Source organism: Mustela lutreola, chromosome 6 (assembly GCF_030435805.1).
Source record: "Mustela lutreola isolate mMusLut2 chromosome 6, mMusLut2.pri, whole genome shotgun sequence".
Lineage (NCBI taxonomy): Eukaryota > Metazoa > Chordata > Mammalia > Carnivora > Mustelidae > Mustela > Mustela lutreola.
Window position 1 is genome coordinate 33,794,622 of NC_081295.1, and position 14,146 is coordinate 33,808,767.

Genomic DNA, 14,146 nt, shown 5'->3' on the forward strand with positions numbered 1-14,146 from the left:
TCTATCCAACATTGTACTAGAAGTCCTACTCAGGACAGGAAAATTAATTAAAAGATATCTAGATTGAAAAGGAAGTAAAACTATCCCTATCTGTAGATGATCCAATCCTGTATATACAAAATCCTAAGCACTCCAATAAAAGGTATTAGAACTAATAAATGCAGCAAGTTTACAGGATACAAAAACAAGACATTGCATTTCTATATACTCTTTTTTTTTTTGCATTTCTATATACTTTTAATGAAAATCTGAAAACATAATTAAGAAAATGATTCTATAATAGCATTTTTCTTAAACTCAAGTAGGAATACATTTTTAAAAAGAGATACATTTTAAAATACATTTTAAAAAGAGAAATATAACCTTAAGATCTGAGAACTACCAAACTTTATTGAAAGAAATTAGAGAATATCTAAATAAATGGGAAAACATTCCATTTCATGGATCAGAAGTAATATTGTTAAGGTAGTGCCACTCCCCAAACTGATCTACAAATACAGTGTAACTCCAGAAGAGCCAAACCAATCTTGAAAAAGCACAGGAGTGCCCTGGGTCACACATTTGGTTTGAGCATCTGACTCTTGGTTTTGGCTCAGGTCATGATCTCAGGATCAGGAGATCAAATCCTATATTGGGCTCTGTGCTCAGCAAGGAATGTTTGAGATTCTTCCCCTCTCCCTCTCCTCCTACCCCAGCTTATGCTCTCTCTCTCAAATAAATAAGTCTTTTAAAAAAAAATAATAATAAAGAACAACAAAGCTGGAAGATACACTTTCCAATTTCAAAACTTCAGTACAAAGCAACTATAATCAAGACAGTAGGTGGTACTGGCAGAAAGATATAGGTCAATGGATTAGAATTGAGAGTCCAGAAATAAACCCATATGTCTGGTCAACGGACTTTTTTTGACAAGGGTGCCAAGATGAGTCAGTGGTGAGAAAATAGTATTTCAAGAAATTATACCAGCTCAAATAGATATCCACATGCAAGGGAATGAAGTTATACCTTTACTTCACACTATATGCAAAAATTAACTCAAAGTACATCATAGATCTAAATGTTTGAGATAAAACTATAAAGCTCATAGAAAAAATCATAGTAGTAAATCTTCATGACCATGGATTTGTCAGTGACTTCTTCAATACACCAACAAAAGCATAAGGCAAGAGAGAGAGATAAATTGTACTAATCCAAATTAAAAACTTTTGTGCTTTAAAGGACAATCAAGATAGTAAAAAATAACCCACAGAATGGAAGACTATATTTATAAATCATTTATATGATAAGCAAGTTGTACCTGCAATATATAAACTATTATAATTCAGTAAATTAAAAAAAAAAATTAAAAATAGGCAAAGAATTTGAATAGTCATTTCTCCAAAGAATAAAACAGATGTCTTATAAGCACCTGAAAAGGTGCTCAACATCCTTAGTTATCAGGGAAATGCAAATGCAAATCAAAACCACATGAAATACGAGATACCACTTTATACTCACTAGGTTGGCTATTATGGAAAAGTCAGATAATAATAATAATAACAACGTTTGTCAAAAACATGGAGAAATCAGAATCCTCAGTTACTGTTATTGGAAATGGAAAATAGTATAGACACTTGGGAAAATAATCTGGTCATTCCTCAGATAGTTAAACATAGAGTTACTTGTGATCTAGCAGTGTTCCTCCTAGATACATACCCAACATTAATGAAAACATAAGTACACACAGAAATTTGTGTTTATAGCAGTATTATTCATAATAGCCAAAAGGTAGACTGTCCATCAGCTGACAGATTTTTTTAAATGTGATATATCCATACAATGGAATATTATTTGGCCATAAAAAGGAATTAAGGATTGCTACATGCTACACAACATTAATGAACTTTGAAAACATTATTCTAGGTGAAAGAAGCCAGTTACTAAAGACCACATTATACAATGCCATTTATATAAAAAGTCCAGAATATGAAATCTGTAGAGATGAAAAGTAGATTTGGGGTTTCTTTTAGGGTATATAAGAAAATAAGGAGTGATAGCTAAAGACTATCAGGTTTCTTTTCAAAGTAAAAAAAATACTCCAAAATTGGCTTTAGTGATGGTTCCACAATTCTGGGACTATACTAAAATCACAGAACTGTACATGTTAAATGGATGAATTGTACAGAATGTGAATTATATGACAATAAAGCTGTTAATGTAAAGAAAAACTAAAAAAAAAACTCCACTTTTTTAAAAAGCTCAGTTCAATTAAATAAAGGTGGCAAATAGTTGTCTTTAAAAAACACATGTAACACTGACCCATAACAGCTTGATTCAGAATCGCTTCCAAATGGGAACAACCCAGATGTCCATCCCCCAGCGAATGGACAAAGAACTTGGGATATATCTATACACTGGAATATTATTTGGCCTTCAAAAGAAATAAAGTACTGATATCTTCTACCACATGGATAAACCTTTAAAACAGTATGCTAAGTAAAAAGAAGACAGTCACAGAAGACCGTGTGGAGGTGTACCTGAGTGGCTTGGTTGATAATCTGTCTCTTGGTTTTGGCTCAGGTCATGATGTCAGGGCATGAGATCGAGCTCCATGTCAGGCATCACGATGCTCAATGGCCAGTCTGCTTGACATTCTCTTTCTCTCTCTCTCCCTCTGCACCTCCCCCCGCTAACACACATCCTCTCTCAAATAAAATCTTAAAAACAAAACAAAACAAAAAACACATGGTGTATGATTCTGTTTATAAGACATTTCCAGAAGCATCAAATCCATAGAGACAAAACATAGATTAGTGGTTGCCAGAGGCTGGGGAGGAAGAAATTAGAGAATGACTGTTAGTAAATTAAGGTTTTTGGGGAGGTGATGAAATTACTCTGAAATTAGGCAGTGATTAGGCCTTCTCAGTTCTGTGAATTTTCTAAAAATCTGTGAATTGTACACTTTAAAAGATTGGTTTTTATGATATGTGAATCATAACTCAATAAAACTGTTGTAAAATAAAAACCCAATGCTTACTCTTAATTCTCTATGAAGGCCATTTCTTGATATTCTAGTACTTCTCCCACAAAAGAGCTTCTGGAGTTTTTCAAGGAAATTTCTTTTAAAAAGAACCAATTATACTGATTTCAGAACTGTAACTTAATATGAGGCGTTATTTGTTCAATAAAGACAAGTGTGCTCCATCTTCTTTATCCACCATCCTCAGGCCATTGAGAATATTACTAAGTACATATTAATTAATTGAACTTCATATGTATCCTGTTTTATTCTCCTGCTATAATGGATTAGAGTTTCTGAATTACTTTTTATGCATAAACAAAGCACTTTCTCCCCAGCTACTTGTATTTAGTGTGCCAAAAACATTACAAAAATTTAGTAGCATTTAGATCATACTGAATTTTTTATTCTTGACATTTTTTCCATTTTTATGGAGACATGCACAATTTTAAATGACTTGATTAAATATTTAAAAATACAAATTTTTTTTTGTAACTTTGCTGTCTTTTTTGAAAGGAAGATAGCATCACAAATAGTTGATGTGTGTGTGTGTGTGTGTGTGTGTGTGTGTGTGTGTGAGATCTTTGACTAATTTTGAACGAAGGTGAATTGTTGATGGTTTCTAATTTGTTAGAGAGGGAGGAATATACCTATGAGTTTTAAAAAAGTCAATCTGCTTCTCTGTAACTCAGCTGAATGATTACAGTCTGTCTTTTGTCAATATGTTACTACTTGCAGGATTAGGATGATAAAACGTTTTTGAATGTGGGTTCTTTCTAGGAGACCTGTCTTCATATGTATTTTTTCAGTTATCAGCTTGTAAAAAATAGACTCAAGATTTTTATATTTTCTTAGAATGGGAGTTAAGGAGATAGGGAGATACACAAGTACAAAACAAAAACTCATAACTATTTCATTTTGAAAAATAACAAAAAGGCTGTATAAACTTTAAGAAAACAACATATTTTTCTAAATTAAGAGTGTTCATAAAAATGAGGATCCAGATGGTCAATTCAGACACAGTGTGTAATGCTGTAATTTTTCCTCCTAGTTAAAAGGCTGGCCACAGAGAACCTGCAATACATGGTAAAAGCCTGCCAAGTGGGGTCAGAGGGAGAACCCGCCGCCCAGCTGACTTCTGTGTTTAGGTAACTGGAAAATATGCCAACTGCCAAGGGGATGACTGCCAGCCATTTGACAGCCAACATGTTTTTCAAATAACTAATTATCCAAAACATAATGTGCTACTACTTGTTATAGTATTTCAATTATTATATTTTTTGGCCATAGTTTTGTTACATTGTGTTGTTTTATTTAAAAAGACAAAAGTGCCAGAGAGGAAGATGAGCAAACTGACTTGAACTCACCTGAGAATGGTGATAAAGATTCCTGCATGTATTGAAGAGACAAAATGGGGGGATGTGGGTCACGATGACAGGTGCACAGGCCCTCAGAGCTGCTAAACATGTTACTCAGGATCCCATGTAGAGGTACATGTCACTGGTTTACCTGCTTTAGAAACTGTAGACCCAGAAGGCGTCCTTGTATTTCAGCTGTGAAGCATACACTGTATAGGATAGATGTAATGTTGGTTCCCAAGAACAATATTGCAACTGGAGGAGTGTTTCCTGTGTTTTGTGTTTTGTTGCCGTTTCCTGCCTTGCCACCTCTAGAGTCTTGTGCTTTCTGTTAGAGCAGTATTTTTAAATATGTCTCACAATTTCTTCCAGTTCATTTTTACTATACACATCTCTGCCCTAGCACTACCGTGATAAATAACACGGATCCATTTTCTCCTAAGTTGGATCTTTGATTCCTCAGTTTGTTTCTCATCACATCATTGGCACTTGTCCATTGGTTACAACTTATTTAAATTGTGATTACATGAAATAAATAATGGATTTGTAAGAAGCGTAAAACCACCCAGAAAAGAAAAAAAAAGAAAAAACCGTATAAAACCCTAAGAGGGGAGAAAGAATTTTATACCAGTAAAGATTGCATGTTTGTTAATAAATTGTACACAGCAAACATGCAATCATTCTTATTTTTTTGGGGGAGAAAGTGGAAATTATATGGTTAAAACATACAATTCTTATTATTATAAAGGCTTTTAGTGGTTCTAAAGTCACCTGTTCACTTAAGGAATATAAAAATATATTATTAATAACTTGCTTTTCTCATAAAAATATTGTTTGATTTATATAGAAATATGAAGTACCAAGATAAAGAAACTGGACTCACTTTTTCCATGTTTTTACGGCTCAGATTTTGACCCACAAAGAATAGCAGCAAAGTCCCTGGGACTAGATTTTGCTTCTTCTCTCCCTGCTGGGTTTGCAGCTCTTCCCTTTTCCTACCTGTGCCATCATTCCGGTCACACTGAAATAAGCCATCTCTGTCCTTATTTTTAAGTGTTATAAATTGTCTTCATAGGGCATCTGGATTCTTAAGGTTGTTTTATGTGAAATGATCTTTCTTGCATTCAGGTTACAGTTGTCATATAGATACCAGCCCAAGGAACTTCCCCCAGAAGTAATCCTATGTAACTTGATTTACTTCCAGGCATTTTATCCAGGATCATGGTATGAGATACGATTATCAGATTTACGGCATTTTAGAAACAGTAGCATCATTGGACCAGCAGGTTGTTATCAACTTGCTTTCTACCCTCACTCAGTCTCTGAAGGATTCAGAGCGGAAATGGGGCTTTGGCAGAAATATTGCACAAAGGTATGTTTGGATCATTTGATTACATTTTTTGGGCAGTGGTTATAAAAATCTAGATTCATTTTCTGGAGATCGCTTATTTTCCCATTCCTAAAAATTTGGGGTGTGTTCTCTGAGCTAATGAACGTTTCTGTAGTATGATTGACATTTTCATTCACACACTGTTCTTTTCAAAGTGAGCACCTTAGAAAGCTATGTATTTGGCAGAGGATCATAGGGGAAGGGAGGGATAAATGAAACAAGGTGAAACCAGAGAGGGAGACAAGCCATAAGAGACTTAATCTCAGGAAACAAACTGAGGGTTGCTGGAGGAGAGGAAGGTCGAATGGACGGGGTGGCTGGGTGATGGACATTGGGGAGGGTATGTGCTATGGTGAGTGCTATGAATTGTTTAAGACTGTCAAATCACAGACCTGAACCCCTGAAACAAATAATACATTATAGGTTAATAATTTTAAAAAATACATATATATTTCAGCAGTGCCTCTGTTGCTCAGAACACATTCAGTGCTCCTTATCAGGAAGGGGACTTGAGAGCCTCAGGTGTCTTGTTTTGTATAAAACCCATGGTGGCACATCTACCTTTTGAGGGATGCTTGATATACTGAATCAACTATATCATGCATATCCAGTGAATAAGAGTGACCCAACTAGGGGCACCTGGGTGGCTCAGTGGGTTAAAGCCTCTGCCTTCGGCTCGGGTCATGGTCCCAGGGTTCTGGGATCAAGCCCAGCATCGGGCTCTCTGCTCGGCAGGGAGCCTGCTTCCTCCTCTCTCTCTGCCTGCCTCTCTGCCTACTTGTGATCTCTGTCTGTCAAATAAATAAATTTAAAAAAAAAATCTTAAAAAAAAAAAAGAGTAACCCAACTAGATAATACAGATTTGGGTCAAAATAGTAATGGGCCTTTTTTTCATATAGGCTTAGAACCTAATTTCAAATTGTGCTGAATGGTGTAAAATAATGCAACACCATGGAAATAGACCTGTAGTTCCTGAAGAGGTTGTTTTGGAGGAGGCAGCACTCATGAGAATTCACATGTTCCAAGTTTGTTAAAGAATCAGAGTACTTTAATCATAGAGTATGGGTGTGGGTGCACATGTGTGTAGACAGACATTCAGGTAGACTGAATTTATAAATACTTAAGTGAAAATTATGGAAAAGTTAATAAATATATCTACCTTTTCTTTTTTCCTTAAACAGGGAGGCCTATATCAAACTTCTATCTCACCTGGGACAGGTGGGACAAGATGAAATGCAGAGACTGGAAAGTGATAATACCTAGTATATTTTGTGCTTTGCTTCTCTATTCATTGTAACTATCTAAATCCACTTTGCACTGCAGTTGTATAATGTTCTGTTAGAAATACTTTCTAGGACTTTTTTCCTTACATACCTGTAAGTATAAAATACATAACAAGAAAATAAAAGTTAAATAAGTGTATTATAGGATCTTTTCAAAGTTGGCAAAATTGTCTCTCTTGAAGAGTAATTAGTTAAACTAATTTAAAGTAAGTTTTTCTAACTGGGAGTGTCTCTGTGTGTGTCCATGAAGCAGGTCTGCAGTGGGTGATCCAGGGGACTTGTCACTGTATTGTGACTTTTTGCCTTGTGAGTGATTTGTGTTTGTCTGTTTCTTCCAAGTCATGTTTTAATATGATGTTTGGGTTTTTTGTTGTTGTTGTTTGTTTTCAGATTACCTGGCTATTCTTTGCTGGATTTTATGAAACAGGAGTTCAGGAGATGGGATGTATGTTTATCATCTTTTGTTATACCATGTGTGAGGCAAGTTAGTAAATACCCAACACGCTTAACTCTGTGAGGAATGAGGCGGTGTCTGGCGAAATGAATATACCGATAGTATATAAAATGTTTTATATTTAAACCAGCAGTGGTTCCAACAGTTGCCAGATTTTTTTTCCCCTCTACTCATCTTTCTTTTTGGAAATTGATGAAAAGACGTATCAGGAGAAGGATAAGAGCTTTTAAGAAAAGTCAAATAATATTCTGAAAAGTCTTGAGATTATAAATTAACAGAAGAGGTCTGAAAAGTCAGCTGATTTATCTCCTTGCTCTTCAGTTAGAGCCTCTTATAATTTCACATCTTACATATTTATAGGGAACCAGTTTAGTTCCTTTAGCAGCTCTTGTCTCTTAACTCTGAGTACTTCATAGATATTTTTACTTTACCAGTTGGGCTCTTGTCCTTGACTCCTTTCTGTGGAGAGCATTATTTGGGAAAAGAACTCCAGTCCTGGTGTTGGGAACCCACGTAGGTCTCAGTCCCAGCTCTGCTTTGTAAACTTCAGCAAGTTACTTAATCTTGCTGAGCCTGAGTTTCTCCTTGGGGAAAAAAGAATAATACTCCTTTTTCTATTTCATAGTGTTTTCGTAAGAATCAGTGGAATAATGTATGTGAAACTATATTGGTGATGTGTTCTATATGAGGCATACAGACATGATTACTATTCGTGTACAAACGTAGAGAACACCTCAATATTGTTCTCTCTTTCTTATATTCACCTGTTTTTCAAATTATGTCTTATGTGTTATGTTTGTTAACCTTGAAATAACTGTTTTCTTCTTGAGACTCTGGTCTTTATCATGCTTCTTCTGATTCCTCCCTTTTCTGAGTCAAGAAGTATCTTTCAAAATGAAATATATTACAATCAGTGAACTCTAGTTATTAGTCCTTTCCTAACTTTTATCTATGAATCCTAAAGGAGTATCTGTTGTTCTCATGACATACAGATAGTCTGTCCCTCCCACCCCAGGTCAACTGTCATTATGTCACAACAAACAGAATGAATAAAACCCTCTTTAAGTAAAGTAACTTAATAGACTTCATAGCAGTGAGTTTCTTTCCATTATAATAGTGCCTTATTAAACTTATATCACTTTGCAAGTTTCAGCAAATGAAGTTTAATCTGTTTAAAGTGACACTTTTAAAGGAATTATTTGTGTGTATATATGTGTATATATATATATATTTTTTTTTCCAAGTGAGATTAATGTCTTTGAGAATCTCACTCCTTAGAATATGAAATGTTTAAGGCTGAGAAAAGCTGCTTCTGAATCATGCATTGGGATGTATATCTACAGATCCTAAGAATAAACAGTTTGTACTTTAAAAATAAGTAACAACCCAAAAAATCCATGATTATCGATACTTATATGTGTATATACATGTGTGTTTATTTATATATAAGTAAAATTTTAAAGATGCTGTCTTTTTAAGTTGAAGAGTTTTGTTTTTACTTAGTTCATTTCCTTGAAAATCTTCACTGACCCATCACTTAATCCCCTAAGTAACCTGTCATCCCTAGGGCTGCTGCTTCCCCCACTGTAATGTAAGCCATTCTCTTTTGCTGAAACCTGAGACTATATTCTCGTTTGTCATGTTCTTTGACCTGACATTGGTATTTTCCTTTATCTTCTCAGCCCTTCCTCAGTGATACTGCTCCTTCCTACATATTGTACTTTGAAAGTACCATCATGTTCTTTCTTGTCCCCAGTGGTAAGATCTGGCCCTTCATTCGCTCTGTCTCAACATTCTTCCAGTTGGGACTTGATAACACGAGCCTAATTTCTCTCAACCCCTCTAGTTGGATCCTCCAGAAACCTCAAGGCAACTTGTCGAGCTGCGCTTGTCGCCTATTTTAAACTAGCTCCTGCCTTTCTTTTCCACCCAGGGAAGACACTATTTTCCCACGTCATTTAGCCCTGAAACTTCAGAAGCAATTTGAATTCTTACTTGTTCCCCACTTTCAGTTGATCACCAGTACAAGCTTTTGCTCTTCTTTTCTTTTTGCCCTCCGTGCATCCGAAATGTTTTTTCTACCGCCTGCTATTGATCTCTTCCTTATCTATTGATCTTTTCCTTATCTCCTTATCTCTGATCTCCTTTCCTCCAATTTAACCTTATACAGTTCTCACATTAGTGTTTCTAAAATATTACTTTCCTCCTGTCACTTTTCTACTCAAGGACATCCACTTAATTCCCAGTGTCAGTAAGCTGATATATAAGCTCTTCAGTCAGGAGACTTTCTGCCATCTGACTCTACCTTTTCTGTGCAAATTTAACTCAAGCAGGGGACTAGATTGCCTTCGAATATCTGAATGCCATGTTCATTCTACACTCTGAGCCTCATTCAGTTTGCCACCATAAAATACTATGCTTTCTCTAGAAACCTAACCTTAAGTCACTGAAATAGGAAGACCGTTAAAATATATTTTAGATACATGAGTATTCCAGTCAAATAATTTTCATAAAATATACAGATGAAATGTAAAAGAGATGATTGAAGGACAACAGCATGATAGAAGGACTTTATTAGATACTCAGATTTGGTTATGATTTAAATTTTAATTGAACATTTAATTAGGTTTTCATGGGGGAGTAAAAAACATGGAATATGCTCTCTGTACAAAAATCATTCAGTATTGAATTCATTTGCATTAGAACAGTTTCATACTTTAAAACTTTTATATCTTTATCTATTCCTAGCATATTTTTTCCTAAGCATATTTGACTTTTTCTACCTGGATATCTATATAAAAAAAAATAAGTATCTGCAGGTTGTGTGTTCTTTACCCATTATCTTTTTCCATACTTCATCACAAATTTTTAAAACTACTTCCTTCTTAAAGAATTACATGTACTTTAACAGAATCTTTGACAGTTTTCATTTTTACTTACCCTTTGTTAGGATTATCTGTTACATAAAAATTTGATAAACTTCTGCAATTGGGAAAGACCTGTAGGAAGCCTATCTTCCCTAAATTCCTATAATGTTTATGTAAACCTTATATTTTCAAAAACTGATCTCCTGCCTGATCCTTCTAGGGTTAAAAATACTACCTTGTCAGTCAAGTGTATAGTATGCCAATATAAATGCCATGCTTTATTTGCTTAAAACAGTTGGTTTGGGAAGCTAGCAAAGTTAGGATATTTTTCACATATTTAATAAGATAAAAGATTTGTATTTTGATTCTCTGATAATCTATATTGCTAAGGTTACCAAAATAAGTACCTCATGATTAGAACTGAATAATCTGCTTGTTAAAGTTCGTGGTGTGCTAACAGTTATCCAACTTACTGCATCTGTGAATTGTACTTTCTGGACGTTCTTATTGTTTATTCATGTTTATAAGTTAATTATGTCTATAATAATGGTATATACCTTTTTAATGTATATAATTTACACTGTATCCATGATTATTCCGCTTTTTTATGATAGATTGACTATTTGAAAACCAAAATAAAAATGAACCATGTTGTCTTGAGAAATAATTTCTATCTTATTCCTATTTTATATTCTGTGGTAAAACAATAGAGAGTTTTTCAGATATTGCAATAGCTGGAAAGGATACAGTATACATGTGGTTAAACCATGTGGAAAATATGAAGAAAAAAAGCAGGAAAAATATCCTAATCGCACCCTAGAAGGTATTTTGTTATGAAGGTTCTAAGGAATTTCATTGTACTTTACAAACACATTATTTTAGAGATTAATGTCTTTGCTGGCTTCTCCTCCTACACAAAGGAACATTCTGCTAATATTTATCTGGTACCTGTGTCTTCTCTTGTAAAGTCAAGTCTTGAAGTAGCTGTTTAAGGAGGTGGAAGTTTCATGATCTCCCAATGGAAATTTAATTTAATTCTACTACAAATACAATATAGTCTATAATTTTGGAGAATAAAAATGGAAGATGAATTATGAAGGATAGTTCACTTATTTGAATAGTTTCAATGGAATTTGCTTTATATGACCAAGCATAGTTTTCTAGAATTTTTATTAGCTCTTAATAATTTGAGGAGAATGATCTAATCATAAGTGTTCAGCATTTTATTTTTCCTCAGAGAAGAATGTTGCACTTTGGATTCTATTCTCTGGCTACAGCATAAAAGATGTTTTCAAAAACGATGCAAAACTTTAAAATTCTCTGCATTCAATTCTGTAATATTAGTGAATAACACATTAAATTTCACCAAGAAGGGGTTTGATAATAATATGCCAATTTGTTTTAAATGAATAGTTAGAAGTCTAAACAGAAAATATCAGGAGTAATCTCAGGCTACCTTTCCATTATCAGTCAGGCAAGCTTATTTTTAGACCATTTCCCTTTTATTCATTGGATATAGGATCTGGGATTTTAAATGTAATGGTTTTTATAAGGAAAAAACAGCTGGAAGTAAATTCATTTGTCAAGTAGAAATTTTAGTAAATCTGAAATACTTCTTGCTCTGGTTCTTGTTGAAAGCTACTTCAAATACTGGAGTCATTTTCCTGACTTGGTAAGGCATTTAAAATATTTAGTTTACATGATTTATACCCTTTAAAGACACTCTTTGATATCAATGAACAGTATCAATTTGTACTTTTCAGAACTATAAAAATACTCAAGATTTTTTGGCTAAATCTCTGGAAGGTTTTTTCACTTTTTTTGCTCCTTACCTCTAGTCTCTCCTCCTGTTCTTTAATCTGAATAACCAGATTACTTATTATTTGGAAATTAAAAATTTTAGGCATATAACAATATATAAAGTTAGTGAATTTTGTATTTAGGATTAAAAAGTGTTTATGTTTTTATTCACTTCTGATTACTAAAAGTGCTTCCATCAATAAAAGGACAGTTTTCTATAAGATAAAGATTGCTGAATAATTAAACTATGCCAAAGGAAAAAGCGTAAAGTTTCCCTTTTATAAAGGTGACTTAGATCCTAAAAAGAAAAGAGAAAAATTAATTTTATACTTCTTGAATTTTTTTATGTTCAAAAGTGATTGAGTTTTATGTGTATATTTTTGCTATAGCCAAAGCAAATCCAAAAACCTCACCCTAAATAAGAATTCTTATGCATTATTAAAAATTTGTAGTAATAAAATATGTATTGGTGGTGGAAAAGAATCCCACAAGTCCTCAAGATTGACATAACCTTTAACAAAGTGGAAAAACTTTTATTAGAATTATCAAGTCTAGGTTCAGATTTATGTCAGAGCACTTTATGGTGCCAAAATTAGTATAACAAATTTTTTTTGAGCCTAAAATGTCATTTTTCACTAAATGAGTTTAAATGAGAAGTTTAAATTATTATTTGAAGCAAGAAATTTGTACAGACTTGGGAATCTTTGGCTTTGGTAAATTCCCCTTTTCCTAATTAGCATATCTTTCACATGCTTTTCGAATCATTTATTCCATAATATGTGTTTCAAGTTCTATTTAGTAATTATTTAATTTCAAAAATAACCTCCCCTTTCAGTTACAAGGTTCTAAACACTGTAAAATCCCTTGTAATTTGAGTAACTTTCTTTTCTTCAGCGAAGTACTTAGCATTTCCCTAATCTTCACAAAATTCTTCTGAATTCATATGGAAATCAATAATTATCTTAAAAAGTGGAAAAACAAGTAGAGAAAGGTAAGCACATTGCCCAAGGTCACAGATTAACCAAGCCAAAAAATATGGGTATTCCAATTGCTGTTCTGATATACTTCTATTATTCGTATAACCTTGAATAAAACATGGCATTTAAAATTTTATAATGTCATAATGCTGAGTCTATACCGAGTGGGGCTGCATAATGTTAAATTTTTAAAAGAAAAATTACAAACCCAGGTTTACGTAGGAAGGGAAACAACTACTGAATATTTTTTTTAAAGACCACTGAGGACAGTACTTGTGAAATAAATTCCTTACTAACATTGTCCTGTTTTCCTAGACAGCATTGATTTAGAAAAAGTATACACAAAGGCTCTAAAGACCCATGGAACAATTATGGACCATTAAGTTGGTACTAAGCTATACCACAGTAAAAGTCATATATATTGTATATTGACCCACAAAGAGAAGGGTGACAGGAGTTTTCAGTAATGTGTTTTAGAAAACTGTTCATTTTTTGCTAATGTTTATCAGAATATAAGACATATAAAACAAAACAAGGAAGCATTGAGCACTGAGTCTTTTCATACCCAGTATCCAAAAATGAAACTTTTCTTCTGCTCATGATAGTTATTAACAAAGCATTGCCTTTCAGATGGTCCCAATTCTGTGATGAGGCACTTGAAGAGTCTGAAGGTTAGGGCATGTGAAATACGGAGCTGGAAGAAAGCATGCAGCTATTCCATTGGAAGCAAAAGGGAGTGTAGGCCCATAGAATACTTCTTCTTTGCCTTCTCTACTTACATCCACTACCTACAAAAGAAGAGAAGCCTGTACGTCAAAGATGATTGTTCAATATAATTTGAACGTCTATATATAAAAAGCAGCCTACAGTTGAATTCAGTTATGCCACCATGACCATATATACCTTAGGCATTGAGTTTTCTCCCCTCGCGGTATGGTACCAGAAATACATATAAAGATCCAGGTAAGTGCTACTATGTACATTTATATATTTGGGTGTCTACATATGTACGTAGATAT

At 33.9% G+C, this 14,146-nt stretch overlaps 2 protein-coding genes across 10 annotated transcripts in view; one reads left to right on the forward strand and one right to left on the reverse strand.

Annotated features, from left to right (window-relative positions):
* Positions 1-9,981, forward strand: part of MMS22L (MMS22 like, DNA repair protein) — a 134,095-nt gene extending 124,114 nt beyond the window's left edge. The window contains exons 23-25 of one of the 2 annotated variants that reach the window (XM_059177030.1): positions 4,050-4,146; positions 5,561-5,728; positions 6,928-9,981. In XM_059177030.1, the coding sequence (XP_059033013.1) occupies positions 4,050-4,146; positions 5,561-5,728; positions 6,928-7,009 (347 nt within the window). In that variant the 3' untranslated portion in view covers positions 7,010-9,981. Of the gene's footprint in view, positions 1-4,049; positions 4,147-5,560; positions 5,729-6,927 lie in introns of those variants that run through there. The other variant, XR_009354541.1, reaches the window with a different exon arrangement.
* Positions 9,982-10,025: 44 nt separating this feature from the next.
* KLHL32 (kelch like family member 32) overlaps positions 10,026-14,146 on the reverse strand; it is a 248,709-nt gene continuing 244,588 nt past the window's right edge. For all 8 annotated transcript variants that reach the window (XM_059177034.1, XM_059177032.1, XM_059177031.1 and 5 more), the window contains one exon: positions 10,026-13,915. In XM_059177034.1, coding sequence (XP_059033017.1) covers positions 13,754-13,915 — 162 coding nt within the window. In that variant the 3' untranslated portion in view covers positions 10,026-13,753. The remainder of the gene's footprint in view (positions 13,916-14,146) is intronic.